Source organism: Lepidothrix coronata, unplaced genomic scaffold (genome assembly GCF_001604755.1).
Source record: "Lepidothrix coronata isolate B3197 unplaced genomic scaffold, Lepidothrix_coronata-1.0 Scaffold1, whole genome shotgun sequence".
Taxonomy (NCBI): domain Eukaryota; kingdom Metazoa; phylum Chordata; class Aves; order Passeriformes; family Pipridae; genus Lepidothrix; species Lepidothrix coronata.
The window spans coordinates 1573011-1596822 of NW_016690181.1; the positions used below are offsets into that span (position 1 = coordinate 1573011).

The 23812-nt window shown below is 39.0% G+C and overlaps 1 protein-coding gene across 1 annotated transcript in view; it reads left to right on the forward strand.

The window, feature by feature from the left end:
* The first annotated feature begins 3995 nt into the window (after positions 1–3995).
* The window catches only part of LOC108493673 (cytosolic phospholipase A2 epsilon-like), a 35239-nt gene continuing 15422 nt past the window's right edge, over positions 3996–23812 (forward strand). The window contains exons 1-7 of the mRNA XM_017807365.1: positions 3996–4022; positions 4366–4441; positions 8450–8466; positions 11500–11569; positions 21603–21739; positions 22551–22679; positions 23332–23372. Coding sequence (XP_017662854.1) covers positions 3996–4022; positions 4366–4441; positions 8450–8466; positions 11500–11569; positions 21603–21739; positions 22551–22679; positions 23332–23372 — 497 coding nt within the window. The remainder of the gene's footprint in view (positions 4023–4365; positions 4442–8449; positions 8467–11499; positions 11570–21602; positions 21740–22550; positions 22680–23331; positions 23373–23812) is intronic.

Genomic DNA, 23812 nt, shown 5'->3' on the forward strand with positions numbered 1-23812 from the left:
TTTGATTTATAGATAAATATATTTATGTATACATTTCTCATTATGACATACATATTTATCTTATTCAAATAAAGGGCATATGGCTTACCAGCAGCAACTGTTGGGATCAGGCAAAGTTTCACAGCCATTGCCATATTAAAACCTGATTCTTCTGAGTGATATTTGCCACTGCTGTCATGGGGATTGTTATGATCTCTTGATTTTCTCACATGAACTTGAACATTTTTGCTTTTATGCAGATGACCCACCTTGTAATATACTTTTAATCTCTGAAGCATCACACTGATGCACTTTAGCTTCATCTTACTGTATCCCTGAGGAGTAGAAGATGTCTGTTTCTAGTAAAGATACTAATCAGGAATACACCAGAAGGGCTTTCAGTGAAGCTGGACCGTCCCTTTCTCCTATGTTCCAGTAGGTGGTCTGTAAAATCTGAGAGGAAGATGTGCTGAAGTATATGATGTGCAAAAGCCCATGATATAGGTATGAGACATAAAGAAGAGTCTGTAGGCTGCAGAGAAGCTGTGAGAGCTTCCCTCTGAAGAGAGGGATCATCAAGAATGATTGAGAAAAGTAAAAAAAAAACCACACAAAATCTATCTAATCTTTTGTTTGTCCTTAGCAGTCAATTTAATAAATCTTTGAATAATTATATCTGATCCAACCTGTCTTTGAGCATTATTGTTAAAAGTGGCCTAGCTCAGCAACTGGTTGTAATTTCAGAACATGTTTATTGTAGTCTTAGACACCATCAGACTAGTCCAGAAAAAAAAAGTCATTGCAGAAAAAGCCTTAAATGACAATCAGTTCACGGCAGAGCACTTTTGGGTGATCTGCATTTAACTAGTAGCTCACCAGCTGACAGACAGACCCCAAAATTCCCAAAAATTGCTGTAAGTATAAATATCTAGCGGTGGCCCAGCATAGTTTCTCTGCTCCTTGAGCTGCACTAAATGTATTATTTGACCACTGGGGGTCTGCCCCACAAGTCAGGAGTGCATTACGTTTAGGGAGTTGTTGAAGTCTCTCCTGTCAGTCTTCCCCTCTAACATTCCCCATTTGTCCCATACTTGTCTCAGATTTGTATAAAGCTGCTGCTGAACTTGCACAGATTAGAGTTTGAGGTTTCACAGATAACCAAGCTTACTATTTCTCCCTTACTGCACCTGGACATGAGCAACCACAATACAGCCTGTGCTTTATGAACAGCAGTCCCACATCAGACTGTCCACTTCATGATCACAGGGGCCTTAGGTGATCCTGAACTGGAATATGGCCGGAAGTTTGTACTTGTACTGATACTTGCCGCATTGAATTTTGCATTCTCTGCCACCCTTGTAATCCCAAAACCTCTTCTTCGTTATTTGAATAAATCCCTGAGAGGATTTTTTTATTTATATGCTAATAGAGCTTTTGCCCAAGGGTGTTTTGCAGCTTCACATTGCAAGAGGGTGAATCATGTGGTAACAACAAAACCAAGTTCCTCAATGTCAGGTTTCTCAGCATCTGTAATTCTGGAAACAAGTGATTAAAGAGGACATACTGATCACTTAGGGTGGGATTCACCCCTGGCTACCTCCAGACATTCAGAAGCTAGGTGTCAAGTATGACTGGGATGTTTGGGCTTCTCCAGAAGAGTCCAGTATAGAGGGGTTTAGTCACTACTTGCAGTTGCCATGCTTTCCTTTTCCTCCATTCAGTAAAGAGGAAACACAAGCAATCAGCTTCTACTCTGTCTAACTTCCAGATGACTTGACAGTCAAGTGTATCCTAAGTGCATGCCTTGTGAAAAGGACGTTTGCCTCAAAAGGAATAGTGCTTCATAGCAAAAAGCAATTTTGAACCTTGAACTAATCTAGGAAATTCAATACCAGTGTCAGCTCTGAGTCAAAGGTACCTTTGGCTGCCTCTGGCTTGAGCTTAAAGAACAGGTATTTTATATGTGGAAGGATTGAGTCAGGAAAGAAAAGTTAGTTGTTAGGCAACAAGCAACTCCTGGTCAGCTTCCTAAGGGATGCTGGAGGCTTTTTCCCCGCCTCATTTCTTTTTGTCTTAAAACCAAAGGTACACTATGACAATGTGAAATGAAAACAGGATCTCATGCAAAAACCTCGCACCCATTAGCTTCCATACGTCACAGAAACAAGACCTCGAGCTGATAACCTTTGCGGGGCACATTTTCAAAAAAATTGCAGCTAATATTCCTCTGTTGTGGTTCTGTACCTCTTCTAGCATTTCTTTCAAGGATACAAATAGGTTGTAGCAGAAGAAACAGAAAATATGTGTTTTCATGTGTACAGTTAATTTTCTCTAAATGGTGTCTGGTCACCCTTTTTAGAGGAAAAAAAAAAGTCAGATTCTAAAACTTTTTTTATGGAAGTACAAGTGCTCATATTAACTAAAGCATTATCCAAAGCATGGGAGAGGCATGTGACTCTTCTTAAAATATTGCTGTAGATTATCTAATTCTGGCTTCAATTAAGCAGTTCCGGTTCAACAAAAAGTTTCAATACAGTGAAGATGAAAAAGGAAGTTCAAAGCAAATTTTTGGCAAAGTAAATGTGCTTATTTCATTAAACAACGATGAAAAAAAAAAAGATAATGAGTATATAAAATTAAACCTAAAAAATCAAACTTTTGGAAAGATGGAACACTGCATATAAGATCATCAGGTTGTCTTGTTCTTCTTGTAACAAGAGCTTTTCATATTGATTCCTCAGTCCGTATAAGAAAACTATGTAATGAAACTGCTAGAAGTGATTGGGTTTGTGTCTAGTTTCTGTCAGACAAGGTCCTTGTACAAAACTCATTGCCACAGTCAGAGTGGCTGTGATTTCATACTTATACTGACTGTACAAGGAAGCATCATGCCCTGTCATCCTATTAAATCTCAAGTTCTTTCGTCAGCACTACTTTTAATCTTTTGGGAGGACTTTCAATACAAACATATGTATGCCTAATAATGCTTGCATCATGAATTAGAAAATCTAATCACTGAGCTTCCTAGAGATGTGCTAAGCATATGCAGATCCTCATGAGATTAAAAAAAAAAAGTAAATGTACAGAATCAGTCCATTAAATTCCAATAATCTGCTAGTAGTGCCCAGCTGGCTGGTGATTTGAATAAAGTTGCTCAGAAATCTGGATGTTTCTTGCATCGGAAAATGGCATTATTGTTTGTTGAAATACTTCATGATTTTTCAAGGTGAAATGTTTAAATCTCATTTTAATTTGTTAAGATGCATACTGTATTAAATGTGAAGCCTAGAAATAAGTAACACATTTCAAATTGAAAAAATGATACATTGTGTTTTAGGGAGCACAAAAATGCAGCTTATCAAGTCTTCTTTAATTTCTTTTGAAGTAGAATACTACAATAAAAATGGGTTGTACACACAGAAACCATGATGCAACAGCATTTTTCAGGGAAATTATTCCTTCAGAAGAATTGCTAACATCTTCATACATAAATGTCTTTTTTCTAGTGATCGTATCCATTGTTGTTTTTTTAAATTTATATTTTATTATGGAGGCCATCATGCATGGAATTCAGGGTCTTTGTGTGGAGAAAACAGGTAGATGTGTTTATTAGGCTATTGTTGTCCTTACTTTCAGAACATCACTGTAAGGCTGTTTCTCATAGATGATCTCTATCACATAATCAATCAGGTTATTGCTGTTACTGCATTTCCACGAGCCCCCAGGTGGGAACCATGTGGTGTCTCAGTTCACTCTGCTCAGTCACAAGACCTGCACATATGAACATTCATACCCTACAGCAGACCTGCTCTTTGAACAAATAATGTGGGTGGGAAATTTTCCTGTTTCAGAAATCATGGAAGGGCGGAGCTCTGACTCAATCTAATAAAACACCTGTTAAGCAACTTCTGACATTCTTCAAGACTGTAAATTTGTTTTAGGAGACACTGGCAACTGTGCAGCCTACTACTAAGGTGCCATTCACAGCAGCTTCTTTTAATGTAGCAGCGATCTCGATGGCATCAACCTCTGCCTTACCTCAGGTAAGTGGAAAACAGAACCAGCCTGGAAGGAGTCTCTGAGTTTTTGATTCAGATTTGTCCCTGAACTACAACAGTTCAAGTGTACTGTTACCTGTAGGACATAAATCTCCAGGAAAACAAAATTGTCCTTTCTTGGATATTTGCATCTACCAGAACTGGAGTCCTTATCTTTCCACATAGCACACTGCCACTTTCCTGGCACAATCATTTTATTCACCACTATGAGGAGGTGCGAATTGCCCATTTCACTCTGCAATTCAATCTCAGTTGAGGAATTGAAATAAGTAGAAAAATTGATCTTTTCATCTCTCCTTTTCATCCCCTTTTCTTCTTCCCTCAACAGCATTCAAGCAGAAAATCAAGACTCTTGGAAAATGAAGAAAGAAAGTGGACGATGCACTATATAGCCCCAAGCGATGATGCTAAGGTACCAACTTCGACAAACTAGAAATATGCAGGACTAAACCAATATTTTTTGGAAGGGTAGGATATTTTTTCCCCAAAATTGGCTATTAAAGATTCACATGCTTATTTAGAAACAGAAATATTTAATGAAAGAAAAATTATTTTAGGTGAAACATCTCCATTCCATTATTTTTTCATTCCATTCCTTTGTCTATTTTCACAAAGTGTGTTATTTTCATGATTTTATTCCTTAGAGAAATTCTTTAGTGAAAATGCTTTCAGTTTTCTGTTAAAATGGGACTGACTTTGGCATTATTTCAATGATATCTATCTCTATGAATTTAATGGAGCTTTAACTCAGAACAGGTAGAGAATGTTGCCAAAACTGGAGAGTCAGAGCATGGGTGTTGTTGATTCTTTGGGTTCTGGACATTAATGCCTGTTTCCAGAAAAAATGCCCACTTCGCTCACTGTGCACCTCATCACAACAAAAGAACAGCTTAAGCAACATTTGCAGGGCCTGTGACAGAGATTAATTGCATCAACCACGTAGCAGGCTATATCAGTGATGATTTTTGTCTCCGCTCCTGGTTAACTTGCAGCTGGCATTGTGTCAAGCTACCTCAAAGTAAAACCTGGGTACTCTAAACAAAAAGAAGACTTATTTTTGTTGACATTTTAAATGATGTGCGATTAAAGCATCTGTATTTTAAATTTTTTTTGTGTGTAATCAGACTTCCAAATCAACAGAAAACTACAAACACTGTTTTGATTATGTATGTCATAACCTTATCAAACTAATTGATCAAAGCAATCTCTTATTAACACCATTCTGGCAGCTCCTAAAGACGGAAATTAGTGTACAAAAGGGTGACAGACTACCAGTGGGGTGTGAAACTTGATGTAAATGGCAACGTAGCATAACCAAAGCTGACACGGCATTTAGGTGTTCGCAATTTGCTCTCTGTGTGTCTGTGTGCTAAAGTTCAGCAAGGGAGTGTACTCAAGCAGGAAAAGCAGCTATTTGTGAAAGCAATGACCCAATCTCCTTAGCGGTTTTGTAATGATTTCATGTATTCATACCGAAGTTGCTTTAGAATATCCATGGCTAAAAGCATCCAACCCTTCTTTACCACTAATATTGTTACATTTACACAGAAATTGTTATAATCCGGCATATATTTTTGAATGTACATAAAGTAATATAAAAAAAGGGGTTTGTGGCCATAAACTTCTATATATAGGGCCTATGGAACCCTTTGCACAGCTTTAATGTATTATTTGTGTCATAATTTCTCCCTACTAAGGGAATTTCTGAAAGTTCTGTCTGCTATCTGCAGAATTTAACAACGAAGAGGTTCTCAGACACTCCTTGTTTGTCTGCTGGCTTTGAATATGTCTTCTCTCCTGTGTAATAAAGCTGGGTAAAAAACTGGCATTAAAGGCACAGGCTTGTCTGAGCTGGCCAATTTCTGCATCTTACTGGCACTGGGTTTCCTGGATAGTTTTCAGTAGTTGCCTGGATTTTTGCAAGTCATGGCTTGCCATCTTCAACAGGAGGATAATCATTAGCAGAGATCTATTAGAAAGGATAATATGCTTGTAGCAGACATTAAGCCCCAGAAGAAGTAAAGAGGGTATAAAACGTTCCTTAATGTGAATGTTCAAACATTTGCCCAAGTACTTGCTTGAGTTTGAGAGAACTTTGCATAGCTGTGTGATAAACTGAATAATTACTGGATTTGGTTTAGAAAAACATGCCTGGGGCTGTGCATGAAATTTAGCTGTGTCTCTTAACCTATAGTGCAAAGCCAAATATGCCCCACTACTAAATTTTCAGAAAAATGTACTAACCTTATGAAACTTCTTTTGTATTTTAAAATTAATGAAGGTATCAAGAGAACATCTCTAGTTTTTTCAGGGACTCCTGAACTGCCAGTTTGCCTTAAAACAGTTTACACGTGAATACAGGAAAGACAAAACATACTAAAGGAAGATCATAAATAGTTACAAAAATCTGGAGAGTTTATCACTGGATATTATTTGTTAGTGCATTGTCTTACATAAAATAATTACTTCTTTCCAAAAATTAAAAAAAGGGTATTTTCCTTGGGAAATTATCAATTTAAAAAAATAGATATTGGCTTATTACCTGTGTTTGCAATGAAAACTGATACACAGTAATGCAAAGAGCAAGAAACCAAGAAGCATAATCTCAGCTCAAGGTTAGTAATATTAACATAAGGCAGAGAGTCTCACCAAAGTATTCTGCTGGACATAAAATCAGAAACCAGAGAACTAGAAGAACGTTAATCAGTTTTTGATTTCTGTAGCTGATAAACATTGAGTTATACATATTCCTTAACAGTTTGCCGCAAAACTAGAAAAAGCCATGACATTACTTAGGGCCCTGTCACCCTTCCTTCTTATAAAAAAAGCATCTGTGATTGAACTGTGTCATGCAAGGTTACCTTTTGCAAGGGTAACAATGAGCCTTTGAGGGAGGATGCTCAGTCTGCCCATCACTCTGAATTGCAGGGAGAAGTTCAGAGGTTCATGGTGCACAGACGTATCTTTGTTTGCGGGAACTGCAAGGGGATTTACTCATCTGTGTACTGTGGATTCTCAAACTTTTGGTAATAATTCCTTTATTCTAGGCATCAGGAGTTGCTCATGACTTGGTATGGATTTTTAAGGTAACACAAATGATAATCAGCAGAGGCAGCACATTTGCTTTTTAGTTTATTAGCACTGTTCAATGTATTATTGCAATGACTAGAGGGAAAAAATTATTAGTCGTATGACTTTCATTGATGGCACCAGGGACTTGAGCTTCAGTTACATGAAGATGTTATTTGCTCTCTGAATTATCTGCAGTATTTCTCATGTCTGGTGTTTGGCCATCAGGAAAATATTATAGGAAGTAATTTTTCATTAACTTCTGTGAGGAGGATATCTCAGAGATTTCCTTAATAGTTTGCTTAATAATTAGCTCTTTTCAAAGGCATTGGTGCCTCAAATTATTATTATGATCAAAGAACATCGTTCTTCATTTTATGCCCTAAGGAGGGGATGAAAATGTTTTCTAGAACAAAGTTGTTTGTTTGTTTGTTTGTTTGTTTCCAAAGAACTTCAATTTCTGTAATATGGCCATCTGAGTGTCATTGAGGGGTGGAGGATGACATTTCAGGGTACAGACTGGTTCTGTGTGCTGTGAAAAACCTTTTCTAACTAGTAAAAATGATGAGGATATGGAGATAAAACTAGTATTTTCATTATTCCTTCAAACTTAAAGTAATCATGTTCTTGGGGGAAGCCAAATAGCAGAAGGGATTTTGCTAATAAATCATTCTGACCCAATGAATAGACCCAGGGAACAAGGCTCAGGCTGAGAGAAAATCAGCTATGACTTGCCTGACTCCATGTTCTCTGCCACAAAACACACTGAATGTATCTTTCAGGCTCCCATCACTAGCTCTTTCCTCTGTTCTTAATTCCTTGAGTCACTTTTTCCATTCTCTCTCTCGTGGTCTTTGTTCCGTGACTGAATGTTGAGTGTGCTCCGGCTGGCATCGCCAGTACCTTCCTCTCATAAGACTCTCTAGGGCACTATAGTGAGATTTCCTCCTAGTATACAGTTTACACGCACAGCTCACACTGGGTTTTCTCTTATGCAGCCTCTGCTTAGAGCTCTCCTCCTGGAGGTGTGGAATAATTCTTGGTTCTCATTCAATCAAATTTCTAATCTGCACATTTGGGCTGATTGGGTTCTCTGCCCTACTGTTCCCTTGTCAAGCTCTTAAAATTTAAATAAAATCCTGCTTTTTGCACCAAGCTATCTTCCAGTGACACCAAATATACCTATCCACTTTCTCACCATGATTCTACAAAAATGAGGTGTTTGTAGCCTTGCATAATCTCTGACAGTGTCTAATCAGTGTCATAATTTTGTTTGATTGTGTTTGGGTTTTTTCCCTTCTTAATATAGCCCTACCATACTTTTTTATCAGTTTGTTTTCATTTGCATGCAAAGTATGAGGTTTCTGTGATGCATTCATCCCATAGCCTGTACTTTAGTCTACTGCAATGTACAAGCACACAAACAGTGCTTGGTGAAAGTGTGTCTTCGCAGAACCCACATTTATTTCTCTTTCTGTCATTCTACTTACAAAGTCATAGTAGTTCATACGCAACTCTGGCAATCTCTAAAAACACATGTTCCAAAATGCTGGCTGAAGGACTGGTGCCATTAAAGAAGGCTAAGAGATCAGCAATACTAAATGCAATTTCTTTAACTCTTTCCATTGTTTCTCCTGAAATATGTCTGCCAAAGTTTTTATGTGTTTCTCTAATTTGAGTACTATTTTTGAGAAAGTAATAGAAACAAAAGGACAAACCCAATGAGTGTTTGTTCTTCTCAGAACAAAACAGTTTGAGGTAAGTAGACATGGAGTAGTTCCTTGTTGGTGGAAGAGAAACAGTCTAACAATAATGGTTGAAAAAATATTGTGGAGCTGGCTCAGCCTGTGTCCTGACAATGTTGAGATGTTACTTCCCCTGTTTAGAACACAGCCCTATAAAACATCCTGTGCCCTACACACAACTTTGAGCAACAGTGATTAATTCCTTTTTTTAGTTTTGGAGTACACCTACCCAGAAGACAAGATATTCTACCCCTTGTATCCTGATAAAGAGAATGCATTTATTTGGCACTAAGCACTCTTGTTTTGAGTGTGATGCTTCTGTACCTCACAGCAAAAAGCTTGAGCACATGGGCAAAGCTTTCTGGTTATTTTAGGCTAACATCTATTTAAAATGCCTTTCAATTATCCAACATTTTAGAAAAAATTCAGTCTTGCCACTTCATTGGATTACTTCACAGCCTGAGAATTACTGCGTTTTTTTGCAAATTCCTTTTATGACCTTCATGTCTTTCCTTCTTATAGTGATAGAAATTATTTGGGAGGTTAAGCAAATTTTGTCATGATGAATTCCTCGTAGTCTAATGCTTTACACACTTCAGCTGATGTACTGTCTTGTGTCATTGATTTCTTATACTTCGACCTTTTTAGCAGTCTTTGACTTTTGTCACAGTAGCAGCATGTCTGTATGTGCTTTGTCTAATTTCAGTCAGGAGTTTATTCCAGTTATTTTATTTGAAGTTTCTCAGAAAATAACATCTCTGAATTATTTCATCATCTTCCTCCATTTACTTCAGATAATGTTTTCAGAGTTTTGGTGATTAGCTTTCACAACAACTTCTTTCTTTGGCCACCTCTTCATGTTGTTGTGTTTTGTGAGGTTACCTTACTAGAGAATTACTGAGCTATTTGTCTTCTGCCATTATCTCAACTTCTCCTTGAGCTCTTTCTGAATATTAGTGGCTACCATCAGGCCTCTACTGAAGTGGCCACCTATTGCTTGACACCAATATGTACTGTGCCTTGAGTATTATTTGGCTGAATATTTTTTTGCAAATCCAAAAGTGTCATCATAATAAATTTGATCATTTTATAACTTCCAAAGACCCTCTATTAGAACTGCGAACTAACACTTCTCTGTTCCTAAATCTGCCTCATTTTAATGCCATAACATTTTGTTTTGATTAATGCTTTGCTCAGAAGTCCTCAAAAAAATTTCTTAGTACTTCATAACCTGACTATCTCAAGGTGACTTTTTCACATATATATTATTTATAGATATACTATTTATATCTTTCCATTTATTGGAGATATCCAATTCAGAATCTGCTTATAACATATTTGTATGCAGATTAATGCTCTTCATGCAGCAGTAGTCTGACCTCAGGATATGACAGAGTTTGCATTTTCTTTCTTGTGCAGAACTTCATCCTCTGACATTCACTTCAGTCGTTCTGTGTTACCCCTTCTATTTAACAAGACCTGTTCCTAGTATAATCATAGATCAGCTTGGGAACTTATTACTTAATACACTCTGAAATTCCTGAAATTCGTCATTTTCATCTGCTTCTGTTCGTAAACTGTGATACAGGTAGCCACCCCCACTGCTGATTTACCCTTTTCATTCAGTCTCTTGCGTACAACCACAGTGCAACTCTCTTTCCTTTCTATAAACTTCAGCTATTTTGATAAATCTTCTACAACTGTTCCTGCAGCCAGGGTATCAATATAGCCATATGTGCTGCAGCCATATGAAACTTTGCCTGTTTTCTGCCCCTTTCTGCCAATACCCTGCTTGCTCTAGCTGCTGCTAATGGACATGATGAGCATGTTCTCTGAAGATGTAAAATCCATAAAGCACACATGATTGTCACAACTTTTGCAGACTAAGGTGGTCAGGCCTGGCACCTTCAACAAGGAATTGGAGACAGCCTTCTTTGAAATTAAGGATTGTAGTCCAATCTACGTACTTCATTATACTACTCCACATCTATGAATCAGATAAGCACATTTGGTAAGGAAAACTTGCGTTCCCACAAAGCAAGATGGAAATGTTTGTCCAAAGCTGTGTACTGTGTATGTCCTGAGACATTCCCCAAGGTGCTAACACTTAGACACCTACCCGCCATGAAAATGATTCTTTTAAAAACAAGCAAGAAAAGGTAAAAAGACCAATCTTTTTTTTCCTCTCTCCAGTTATCCAAACATTGTATTAAAAGCAGAAACTTTTGTATAGGCCTTGATTCGATCTACAGCACAACACAGGTTGCTGGTGAATAGCCAACCAAATGTAAGCATCTCTGATTTGTGGATTCGCTGAATTTTGTCTTCATATTGGATGCTAGTGGTCATGTATATGATTTAATATAGCTAACTAACTGAACTTTCTCAGCTTATTTACTCTGTCTCCACTTTCCTATTCACTCTCTTCTTCCACATCTTCTGTTTGTATGCTTAGATAACTATACCCTTTAGGGGTCAATGAAGTTCATGGAGAAAGTGCATTTTGTTGCCTATTGCATTTTTGCTGTGATGCCAAATGGAAGAGGTAGCTTTAACAGAACTTGGATTCTTTTCGGTGTTTGGTTGTCATTACAATCACTTATTCAAAACTTTAAAATATATCTCCTTTGTTGGTTCTTTTTCAGCAGGAAGTGACACCTTACTCCTTGCTCACTGTGAGAATCATAAAGTTGAAAAATGCTCGTCAGGCAGATTTTTGTAAGTATCAGATTTTCTTATTGACATTACACAGCTCTTAAATTACTGTTTCAGACCCTGATTGTGCTAGATACTGTAAATCATACTAGCTAAGAAATCACAATCAAAGGCAATTTCTGCCACAATATCTCTATATACAATTTCAGAGGTTTATTGGATTGTTTGCTTTTTTCCTTTACATTTCTTTACATTATTTATCTGACAAGTTGTCTGTTTCAGAGGTGTAAAAATATCTTAACATCAGTTTTAATACACAGATGTTTATATCCCATGTCCATGACAAATGCATAGAATATAGAGCTGAAATCCTTACACATCAGTCCCTCTAAATTCTTTGCTCTAAAAAGCCCTGCCACATCTCAGAAGTTGAGTGAGGTATCTCGTGTACGTGTCCCAGCATCAGAGCATCATAACATCTGCCACATTGTTATATCTTGCCCCTAAGTGAAAGATATCTAACAGAAGTCTTTTGAAGACAGTAGTACATGATATGTTACAGTTCACATGCAAAGTGCTCTGAAAATGCGTGATATTTGGCCAGCCCTTACCTGGTGGCCCACATTCACAGAGGCTTTCCTCTGAAGAATTTTCTCCTGATATTCCTACACGTGTCTCATGAATTTGACACATCACTAATAACTACAATTTTACATATCCCTTTATCATACATCCATCTCTTGTTTTGCATTTTCCTTCCTTTTTGAGAGATCATGATGAAGTTTGCTGAAGCCATAATATCCTACAGATAAAAGTCTCACCATCTCTTTGTATTTCACTCTATTTGATGTTTCAAAAACATGGATGTCACCATTGCCTATTTTCCAGTTCAGTGGAGAGAAGTGTTCAGCTCACATAGTCTGTAATATTGGGTTGCAGAGAATAGAAAATATTATAGGACAGCAAAGAAGGTCAAATTAATTTTTATTCCTTTTGACAGCTATGAAACACTGCATGTATGTGCAAAACCTCACCTTCAATATTTTGAAGTGCTGATTTAATTTCTCTTAGTATCACCTTTGATCTATCATGGAAATTGAATTACAAGATAAGATCCATGATTTAACAGCTTAGGCAAAGGGATTGCACAAAGTAAAATGATGCTGCATTCTCAGAAATAGTGTTACTGTTGTGACCTTGTCCTTCATCCTGAGGACAGTGTGGTTTCTGAGAAAGTCTTGCTTAGTGATATGGAGACATTTTGAAAATTCCCATTATCAGCAAAATGTACAACCCTGGAGTAGGACTCAGGATGTGTGGGCTCAGTTTTTAGCTCTGTTAATAGACTTTTTGTATAAGAAGTTTAAGTACATCTACACATCCAAACGCTCTATGCCTCTGTTGCCCTGTTTACAAAACATGGACAACCAAATATCTTCTCCCATACATTTTTCTCTCTTATCTGTTTGAATCTTTTATTATGGGTAGAGGGATTCTAATTTAAGATGTGAGGTAAGGCCTAGAAACACTGAGAAGTATCTTCAGATTCTCTTGTTGATTACCAGTAAATAAGATATAGAGATCAGCAGGTAAGAAAAGGATGTCTGTGCTGTCTGTCAGTAATTCCCCCAGGTACTCTGTGACTTCTTAAGGATGTCATGTCAAAATGAAGCACTGTAAACCAGCATGCTATTGAACAAGGAAGATAAACAAATATTAGATAGCTCTTTGTTGGCTGAGCAGCAACCTGCCCATGCTTTCAAAGAAGCTGGAGCCTCAAAGGAAAAATAATGTGATATTATGTGGTTTAAATACTTCAGTACAATGTCAAAAAGATATATTGTACCTTTTAAGTGACTGATTTTGCACTGGTACTAATGTCCGTTTAGCTTAATGTTTTGCTTTTAACATCTGTATGCATTTGAAGTATCACAAAACTAATATAACTACACATGCTATTGTGTGCTAATGAGAATTACAAAATTATGTTTACCTAGCCTTTTCTCAGCAATATGATCTTTCTCCTGGAAAACTGATAATAAGCAGCTGATACAGGTGCTATCTGACTGTGAAATATCTGTGGAAGACTGACAATTTTTTTAATTTCAGATTTCCCTATATTTCCATCTTTCCTTTATCAAATCCAGGAACAAGCCACCTTTCCAACCAAGTGTAACAGATTCTTTGACTTGCTTTTTCTGTCTGCATGCTGACTTCCCATCTTTTTTGGCACATGCAATTATCTGCTTGCTAGAGTTTCTGTTCACTTCATTTTGGCTAAAAAATGCTCCGTTCCAAGTTTTTCTGTCAGTTTGTTGCAAGTACTGCCACACTAGGTCCTTTGGTCACAGAGTTTCTATGTTTTTCCCTGACTTACTTGCCAAATCTTGGCTTCAGGGAATGCCACTTCTATATATTTCCACTGACAGTCCTCACTGTCTTGTGCACCCAACTTAATCTTGGCTGTTTTTTAAACTCACACCTCAAGACCCAGGGGATGTGTGTTTCACAAGCCTGGGATGAAATCCCAGCTTATCCTGAAATCTGATGTTACACCTTTGACTGTAGACAGCACTTGCTGGTGGGTTCGGCACACAAAGAAAAAAAATCAAACCAAAAAGAAAGCAGCCCACTCCTCAATGGATCAATTAACCTTTTTCATATCCTTGCTGTTGCTCCACCACTTTTGCAGTCTCCTCTATACTTAGGTGATGTTCCACTCCAACATTTGTTCTGTAAATACTTCATATAACTGGTTATTGTGTTGTCTTATCATGCAAATGCTCTTGGCAGACCTGAGCTAATTATTTTCCACTGTACTCCTAAATAACCTTTATGCCAAGTAGTAGTTATGGGTCAGACTCAAATATTTCTGGCACTCCCTGTCCTCACTGTGGGCTCTAGAAAGGAGGGTGCCCAGATAAGATCACTAACACTCATCCTGCTGCCCTGCAGGCGCTGGGTGTCATCACCAGGCTCCGATGATGCATGCAGTTAGGCTGTAGAGGTGTTGGGCGTATTAGAAAGAAAGCAATTTCATTGAAGTTTATGGGTCTCTTATAATCTGGTATCTGCTTTGTGGTGGTATTCCCCTCCTCAGTCTGGAGCTGCAGACAGCCTTGGGTAAAAGAATTACTTTTGAGGTCATTGATGTGTCCATTTGCTCCTTCTCAGCTGGAGATCAGTGCCAAGGGCCTTTACAAAAGCTCATGTTTCCTAACTCTATTAATAGCATCACTTCTTCTACAGAATTTGCCATGTGTGGGAGGAATATCTGGCAAGGATGAGGTGGCAGGGAAAATTATTATTAGCTCCTTTCGTTGCTGCTAACACCCCTTCCAGTGACTCTGCTTCCCAAAAGAATGAGAAAGGAGCCAGGTGATAGGAGAGGAGGACCATGGTCACATAGGCTCTCCAATACCTTCCCGCTGCTCTCCTTAAACAAATGAGTTATTGGGTGACCACACAGAGCTGCACTGAGCCAGGCCCACCTTCACCATCATTAGTGTTTACTTGTTTTGTGACAGCCCCTAAATCCCACAGCTGAAGCTGACAGCTTACCCTGCTCCCATGGACAAAACAGACCATCAGTGAGGGGATCAGCCTCATCTGGCATGCCTGAAGCCCAAGCACCAAGAGAGGAGATTTGCCCTGAGATGCTGCAAGCAGAAGGAAGCCTCTCCCAGGTCCTCAGACAACACAGGTGATAGACCTGTAGTGGTGTGGTCTCTTCACCACTACTTACTGCCTTGTGGAAGAGCAAAACTCTGTAGGACTGCACTGGATCTCAGGTAACTCCGAAGACCTGAGTAAAGAGGTCTCTGTGACAATACTGCTCTCTGAAACTCTGACAGCCTACGTGGGTACTAGCTGATTCCAAATTCCAAGAGCTGACCTTTGTTGCTGGAGAGCATGTTCAGGCTCATTAACACAGATAGGGTGAAGAGTGGTGATGTCAGGTCTGGTTTGACATATTTGGCCTTGGTGGTGCTGAGTGTTAGCAATATTCTGCCTGGATACAGAGGTGAATTTGAGACGTATGTCCAATAAGAAATTACTTGGAGCGAGTTTCAGGCTGACAGGTTCTTTTTTTCTGGAAGATGATAACTTCTCTGAGAGGATTTGTCTTGCCAGATCAAGAGGCTGTGGGTAGAGGCATCACTGTGAAGCAGCAGTCAAGAGTCGAAGTAGGAAACTTACAGTCTTGGATTGAAATGACTGTGTGTATCGGGTATATTTTGTAACTGTAGAAATCAGGAACATGTGGAAGCTGTGTCAGCTGTGGAAAAAACCTGCTGGTCTTAACTGGGAGATCAGACCTTCCTTTTTCTTTTCAGATCTTCGTTTTGTTTTTCATCTTTAGATGAAGAGAGACCTTGCATATTTATAAAGGAGGAGCTCAGAGACTTTGTCCTCTAACAGCTTATGAAATTATTTTGTGGAAGCTCTTATTTTATCCTTTCAGAAGAAATGAGTCAGTTCTGGGGTGATACACTTGAAGTCTTTGCAAATCAGAGTGGTTCTCCAGAGATATTAGGGGTTATTATTGCTACAGAAAAAAAGCACAAGCAAATTAGGTAGAGTACAGATAGTGCAAGTTATACTAATGGCCCTGTTGCAAAAATGCAAGTGGTGCTGGTGGGAGCACAGTGGTGCAGGACGGAGAGGTGACCCAGGCTGAGAAAGGTCTGTGCTGTGACTGCAACAGGTACTGCACCCACTGAATCTGCTCCAGGGAGAAAATCCTACTTTGCCAGTGGACTTAAATGGCTGGACAGGGTGGAGGATTCATATGGGGACTCTGTTCATCCCTGGTAAAGGACATCACTGATTAAGCATGGTAGATCTACGAGCTTTCATTATTTCCACAACAAGGTTACAGAGAGTAATGTTGTGCTTACAGATGAGTGTTGCACCTGGATACTTTTAGAGGACTGAGTTCAGTTTAAATCTTGTCTCAGACAGACAAGCAGTACGAGGTAACTTCTTAATCTTGTTTATATCATGTTATGCTGGAGAGGAAAAATGTTCCCAGAGACCATGTCCAACGATTGAGAAATGGGAGTGGCTCTCCTCCTCCTTTTAGGTGAACTGCAGTAAACTAGAATTCAAGGGGAACCTGTCTGTGCAGGTGGAGAGGATTTCACTAGGAGAAAATTATTTCTTTGTTTTGATGTTATGAAATGCAGTAACAGGACAGATGGGACTTTACAGTTTACGTTCATTGTTCTAAGACTAGTTTTTCTTATATGTTTTGGTTTTCAGTGCTGAAATTTCCTTACTTGTGATGGAGATGAATGATTTTAGCTTGTGATGGTTCATTTCAGGTACAGCTCGCAAGGTTGTACTCTCACAGGGTAGCAAGCAGCTGGCTGTAGTTCTGAATTTCTTGTTTTGGTCTTGTATTTTTAACCCATCTTTAGCTTGAAGACAGAGATGAGAAACAGTCCCACCAACATACAAATTGAATCAGAAGTTAAAAATTGTGAAAGGATATCAGGGTCACTTAGTGCTGACTTTCAAAGAGACTGTGAGTTGAGAAGTCTCAGCATGCACATGGGGTGATATTATGTCATCAGGGAATGAAGCTGCAACACGTGCACTGAAGTAAGGGCCTGGCATGGCATGGAACTGTTAATGAAGCCCAGCAACTGAATTACAACTAGAGTATGAAGAAAATGCAAATATGTTTTTTTTTTTATTAGCTCCCAGGTAGCAATGAATAAACTGGAACATTGTCGGTAGCTCTCTTGTACACTTTTTTCAGGGATAAGAGGGAGCAATATAAGCTGGTTAGCCATTTCAAGAGTTCCCATATAATGAGGGTATCATAGTTTTCATAGTATTCAGCAGACATTCAGCTGTCCTGTTATTTGATTTCTCCCACTGTTTGCCTCACAGTTTAGCCTGGGTTCAAACAAACTGCCACTTTTAGAGAAAAACATAAGCTCAGTTAAAGTCAAAGCATGGGATACTCTTTGTCACGTGAAAGATGGAAGTTCAAATTTTTGCTCATCAGTCCCCCAGGAAAGTCGAGACCCTGGTGTCCGACAGTCTGTCAGCATCTCGTAAGGAGACCCTTCACAAACAGATTCACAAAATGGGAGGGTACCTTGACCTCCCTTGTTAGAGGGAACTCAACAGAGCCAGGACCCCTCAGCAGGGCCCACCAAGGTGTTATCTGCTGCTGGCAACTGCAGGACTTACTTTAACAGTTTACGGCATAATACTTTCTATTAATACAAACTATGACAGATTAATAAGGTTAGAAGGTTGTTCGTGATAGTGTCTGCTGCAAAAATACGTTTAAAGCAATCTACTGATACATATATTAAGCAAACACAAGCTCTGACACAAAGCAATCTAATTAATATGCTATGAAGTAAGCACAAGCAAAAGCTCTAGTCCTAAAAGCAGCATTCGATGTGTGTAGAGCATATTTCTCACCCAAGGCATCCCTCTGGGGGGGGAGAAGATGGACTCAGTCAGTCGACTGATCCCAGCAGTTTCACTGGAGATCTTCTCCCCCTTTCCCCTTATCTCCAACTTACTTTTATACTATTTTCTTTATGTTTGGGTGGAGTTTGAGTGTCTCTAGTCATAAATACCTTTTATTTCTATTAGTTTGCCTAATGAGAGAGGGGTGGTGGTTGTGATTTGGCACCTGAGGAGGAGGTTTGACATGGTTGTTGGCTTCAGCAGCAGAACATCTTGATTCTCCCTTATCAGGCAGGTACTGTACAGTCTTAGTACCACAATGTTCTCCCATTCTGCTGGAATTAGAAAGGAGTGGGGGCACGTAGTCTCCACTTTGTTCTGCACTCCGTTCTGTTTCTCTGAGCAGATGTTTATTGTTGTACTGGGGAGCATGTTGACTTCAGGCCATCCAGGGAGTTGCAGCTGCTTTTTACCTTAAAATTCTGAATCCCCTCTATGGATGATGGAATGTCCATCATTCCACACTGTACAAGGAAAATATGGAAAATCAAAGGAATCCTATGGAAAACAATAACCTCTCCATATCAGTAGTGACTGTAGATTAATTGTGGCAAAACCATATGTGGCATAGTCCCCTTTCTTTACAAAAAGAAAGCATGCTTTTTCCTAGTGGTATCACCTCACATCATCTTCAAGGTCAAATCTGCACATAGTAATTACTAACCATAATATGTAATTTAGCTGTGACCAACTAGCCCTGTTATTGCAGAATGACACAAAGTGGCTGAGGTGTGAAGGCACCTCTGGAGATCATGCAGTGCAGCCCCCTGCTCAAAATAGGGTCAGCTACAGCAAGTTGCTCAGAGCCATGTCCAGTTTTGTTCTGAACATCTCAAAGGGCAGAGACTTCACAACCTTTCTGGGTAACCTGTGCCAATGTTGACCACTCGCATGACAAAACCAAAGTTTTTACTTATGTTTCAGTGGGACTTTCTTTGTGGACTTTACATCCTTACCTCTCCTGTACTGGGGAACCCAGAGATGTGGCCTTGCCATCGCTGAGTAGACACGATCTTTCCATCTGCTGGCAACACTACTTCTGATGCAGCCCAGCGGACTGTTGGCCTCACTTGCCACAAGGGCACATTGCTGGCTCATGCTCAACCAGGTGTCCACTAACATGCACAGGTCCCACTCTGCAGAGCTGCTTTCCAGCTGGTCAGCCCTCAGCCCATCCTGGTGCATGGGGTTATATCTCCTCATGTGAAGGACTTTGCATTTCCCTTGATAAACTTCATGAGGCTCATGTTGGCACAGTTCTGCAGCCAGCCCAGGTCCTTCTGAATGACAGCACAGCCATCGAGTGTGTCAACCACTTTCCCCAGTTTTGCTTTACCTGCAAACTTGCTGAAGCTGAGCTCTGTCCCATCACTCCCATTGTTAATACTGATGTTAAACAGCATATGCTGTGATTCTTGGGAATGGTCCTGTGCAGGGCTAAGAGTTGGATTCAATGATCCTTCTGGATTCCTTCCAACTCAGCATAATCTCTGATTCTGTGATTCTTTAATTGTCAATAGCTTATTTTACATAAATATTTATGAAATCAACACACATACGGAAAAATAATTGTAGAAAGTAGCCTCGCAAAAACATTTTGTCAAAGAAAACACTCCAGAATATCAGTAAATTCCAGATAAAACAGTAACAAAAGACATTCATAAATGCTGTGGTTGTCCATTCATGCTTTGCTCAGAGTTTTAGTACTGCCGTCTTTCTCAGTTCTATCACGAATCTTGTTTTATACACTGTGTGATGGAAAGTCAGAATTTAATATCAGGCTAAAGCATTTTGGCTTTCATTAAGAAAAAGAAAGGAAAAGAAAATAATTGGCCTTTGCAACTACAACAAAAATATAGAAATGAGCCCTTCCTGCACCTTATGATGGCTAGAAACTAAAAATGAGAGAAATTATGTCTCAGATCAGTTCAGAAATGTCAATTTCTGTAGGATGTCCCATTTCAGCCTCTTTAGTGATTTTGGGATTGGTTTTGGAACACTTGAGACTGGCAGTGGTAAGTGCTCTCATTAATGGCAGGAGGGATGGTCCAGCTGCCCTGAGGCTACATTTAGTTCTTGGCTATTGCACTGGCTTCCTATAAGCTCTTGAGAAACTCTGTAGATCAGAGGCAGTGATACCACTTATCAGGACGAGCACATCACAGCTCAGCAAGCTGACAATGATGAGAGATGGTTCAGTTATGAGATAGATCAGTAATCAGAGCCCTCCTGCTCACAGTAAATGGAATATATATTATACTAAACAATATTATACTAAATATTATAAATAATAAATAAGTAATACTATTATATTAAAGTCCATGTATTATTCTGTCACTTCCATTATGTAAAAATCTAAGAGCCTGAAATGTTGTCAGTGAAAATAATTTCAAAGTCTGAAAGGCAATCTATTACCTTATTGAGAGAAAACTCATGGCAGTGTCAAGAAATTCCTTCAGATTCAGCATGAATTTTTACATGGGAATCTTCCTGCCTAATAGTCATCCTCCTCTGGAGATGTCCCCGTCACAGGGTCTCTGGACTTCAGACAACATGTTATTTTTAGACAAAATATCCCAAAGCAATACATCTAATATCCTGAACAAAGACACCAGGACAAACTCTCTTTTAACCTCGAGGAGCTGCCGCAAGACCTGCGCCATGCTTATACACAGTAAGCGTCCATCTCTCCACTCATGAGGTAGTTATCTCTGCTGACTGACATGGGACTAGACTTTTCCTCTTTTCTCACGAAAGTCTGTGTTTACACAACAGAATGGATCTGTTCCAGTTGCTTCTGGAACAGTTCCTGTCCGATGTCTGAGAATCTGTTTGGTGTTCACTTGGTTCAGGATCTATGGCAGGTGGTACCTTACAGCAAGTGCAGGCTCACTCCCTTCATCTGCAAGATCCAAATCCTTTCTACCACTTCATTTTTCCTGAGGAGAGATGTGAAGTAGGAAATAGCTTCCAGGTCTCTGAAGCATCAACAAATGCCAGGAAAGGGCTCACGCTCGCTACTAACCTCCTGAAGCAGCAACTGTGCTGGTAGGCCTCTCCCTTCCCACCCCACCTAAGGAGACAATGATCAAGGTGACTTGAATAATTAATTTTCCATCATGAAGAGTTAATAACCAGGTATACCATATATTTACTATCTGAATCAGACTGAAACTTGAGTCTTTTAAGATTTCTCACAAAGTTAAGTTGCCTCAGATACAACTTATGCACAGTCCCTCTCAGGGTCTGAAGCTCATATTGTGCTGCCTCTGTCGTGATTTCTCCTACCTAATTTTGTTGATCAGGAGCAATACGAAACTCCTGGCTATCCATACTATCCACTAGCTAAGACTGTATTTTTAATTTTAATGTGTGAGATTATGCATAGTTATTTGAATACACTGCTTATTAAAAATAGTGTTGTGATGAGCAAATTAATTTTATCCAGCTATGTGATTTCTATCTTTCTGGTTTGGCCTATGTATATCAGAAAGAACTGGCCATTTCTCACCCATGTTCAAGCTATGGAGCATTTAAATGTTTCCACTGCTTGTGTTGTGAATCCTCTGAGAGATATTTTGTGCCTATGTTTCTACAGTAAGCCAATCTGATTGCTATGTGAGCCTCTGGTTGCCAACTGCTTCAGATGAAAAACTCCACACCAAAACCATCAAAAACTGCAGAAATCCCGTGTGGAATGAAAGTTTCTACTTCCGGATACAGAGAGAAGTCAAGGTACACAAACTAAAACCTCTGTTCTTCACTTTGTCTCTATGTAACATCTTTCAGTTTAGAGCAAAACAGGAGGTCATGTCTTCTAATGCCTTTCTGAGTTTACTTAAAATTCCCCATGCAAGCTGGAGCAAAACAGTTCTGGCTTTTGCTGGAATCCACTTTACTCCCAACAGATAGTTATTATTTATACATGGATAATGTGAGTATGACCTCCTTGGGAAGGCTAACGGGACCAATGACAGTTACAACAGAGAGACACTGTGAAATGAAAATATAAAATTACACTATAACAGAAAAACACATCTTTTCCTGAGAGGACATGAAATGGCATATCAATGCCAGGAAGCTGCCACATTCTAGTAAGATGAAGATATTTACTCAGTTTGCTGCTGATGGTTACACTACACTCAAATGGCTGTGAACAGGTGGCTGAAAGCAGAATGAATGTCCAAGGATCCGAAAAGGTGACTATTGATATGAAGTGTCCTTTATTACCTCTGTTGATAGGAAACAATATAGGAATATGGCAATCCATAGTCCTCCCTAAAAGATTGCGTTTTTCACGAGAGCTACTTAAAAGCATAAAAGGTGACCAGAAAGATATGTCAGTTCACCCTTAACTGATGAGACTAAGAGCTGTTTCTTATAAAGTAGATAAGACTCACTTTCTTACTCTTCCTTGTGACATTTTTTCATCAATATTTTTCTATTTCCTCTCTGTAAAACAGATGCTAAACCTGCAAGAGCTGCAGAATATTATACTTCTTGAGTACATGCTAATGAATTGGTTATTTTTAATTTCTTTTCCCAGAATATTCTGGAAATTACTGTTTCTGATGATGACATTATTCATGATGATGACCATGCAATTGTGCTTTTTGATGTAGCTAAAATCCCCCTTGGGGAAAGAGTGTTTATAACATTCCCTCTAAATCCACAGGTAAGAGCTCAGTCAGACATTTAGTACATCTTAATGTCCATTCTATCCCCTCTGATTAAAAAGGCATGCTGTCTCTTCTGTCTTTTACCACCAGGACCAACTTGGTAGTAAAAATGTAGCAAAATTTATTAAAATCCTGGAAATTGCATGCCAGTGACAAAATAGATAGCCTTCTCAAATTCCTCTTGCTTTCCTCTGGCATGTCATAGCCAAAATCCCAAGCCCCAGTGTAGATGCAATTTTAGGGAAGCTTTGCACTTTTAATAATCTGATAGAAAATGACAATTCATGTAATCCTCACAAAGACTATGAAAAGAAAAAAGAAACAAGGACAGGAAAACAGCCTATTTCCACAATATTTTACTAAACATCAAGTCTTATCATACCATGTTCAGCAAATGGAAGCTGGAAAAGATAAAGGTTTAGTAGGGAGACTTTTAAGCACCAAACACACTATAGTCTGCTAGTACAATTGAAATCTTATCCTTGGTGAAGAAAAAGCTGTCTCTGTCTTTTAATGCTGACAATAGCAAGCATGAAACAGAATATTGTTACTTATGAAAACATAAAGGAAACTGTGCTTGCAAAAATGAAGGTCGCTTTGAAAACCTCTGAGCATGCTAATGGAGATTGCTTCTTTTTTTATTTTCAGAGGAAGGAGGAGTTGGAAGTTGAGTTTGTACTGGAGAGCATGTGAGTAAAACCCCAATAATCAGAATTACAGCTTGGAGTGGTGCATTAGTGCAGGGAAACCTTCTGTAGACCAGTATCATGTCAATAGCCAAATTCAATCTTTTTCCAAAGTTGATGTGTGCATTAACAAATCATCCCACGAAAGGAAAATGCCATGATGTGGAGGAGAGTTCCAAATTTTTAATTCTGTGACTTTTTAGTAAGATTTATGTATTACTTACATAGTTCAGAGTTGGATGCTAAATCCCTCTGCAGTAAGTCTATAGATTTACTGGACAGCATTCTCTGGGAAAGTCATGACTGAGGAGAAGGTTACTACCCATCTTGTGACATACTTGTGCTACTAAGGCTATTACAAGCACATTCCAGGTACCTTATTGCAATTTAATCATTTCCGGTGGGTCATTATGTGGCATATAGCATAAAGGGAGCATACTTCT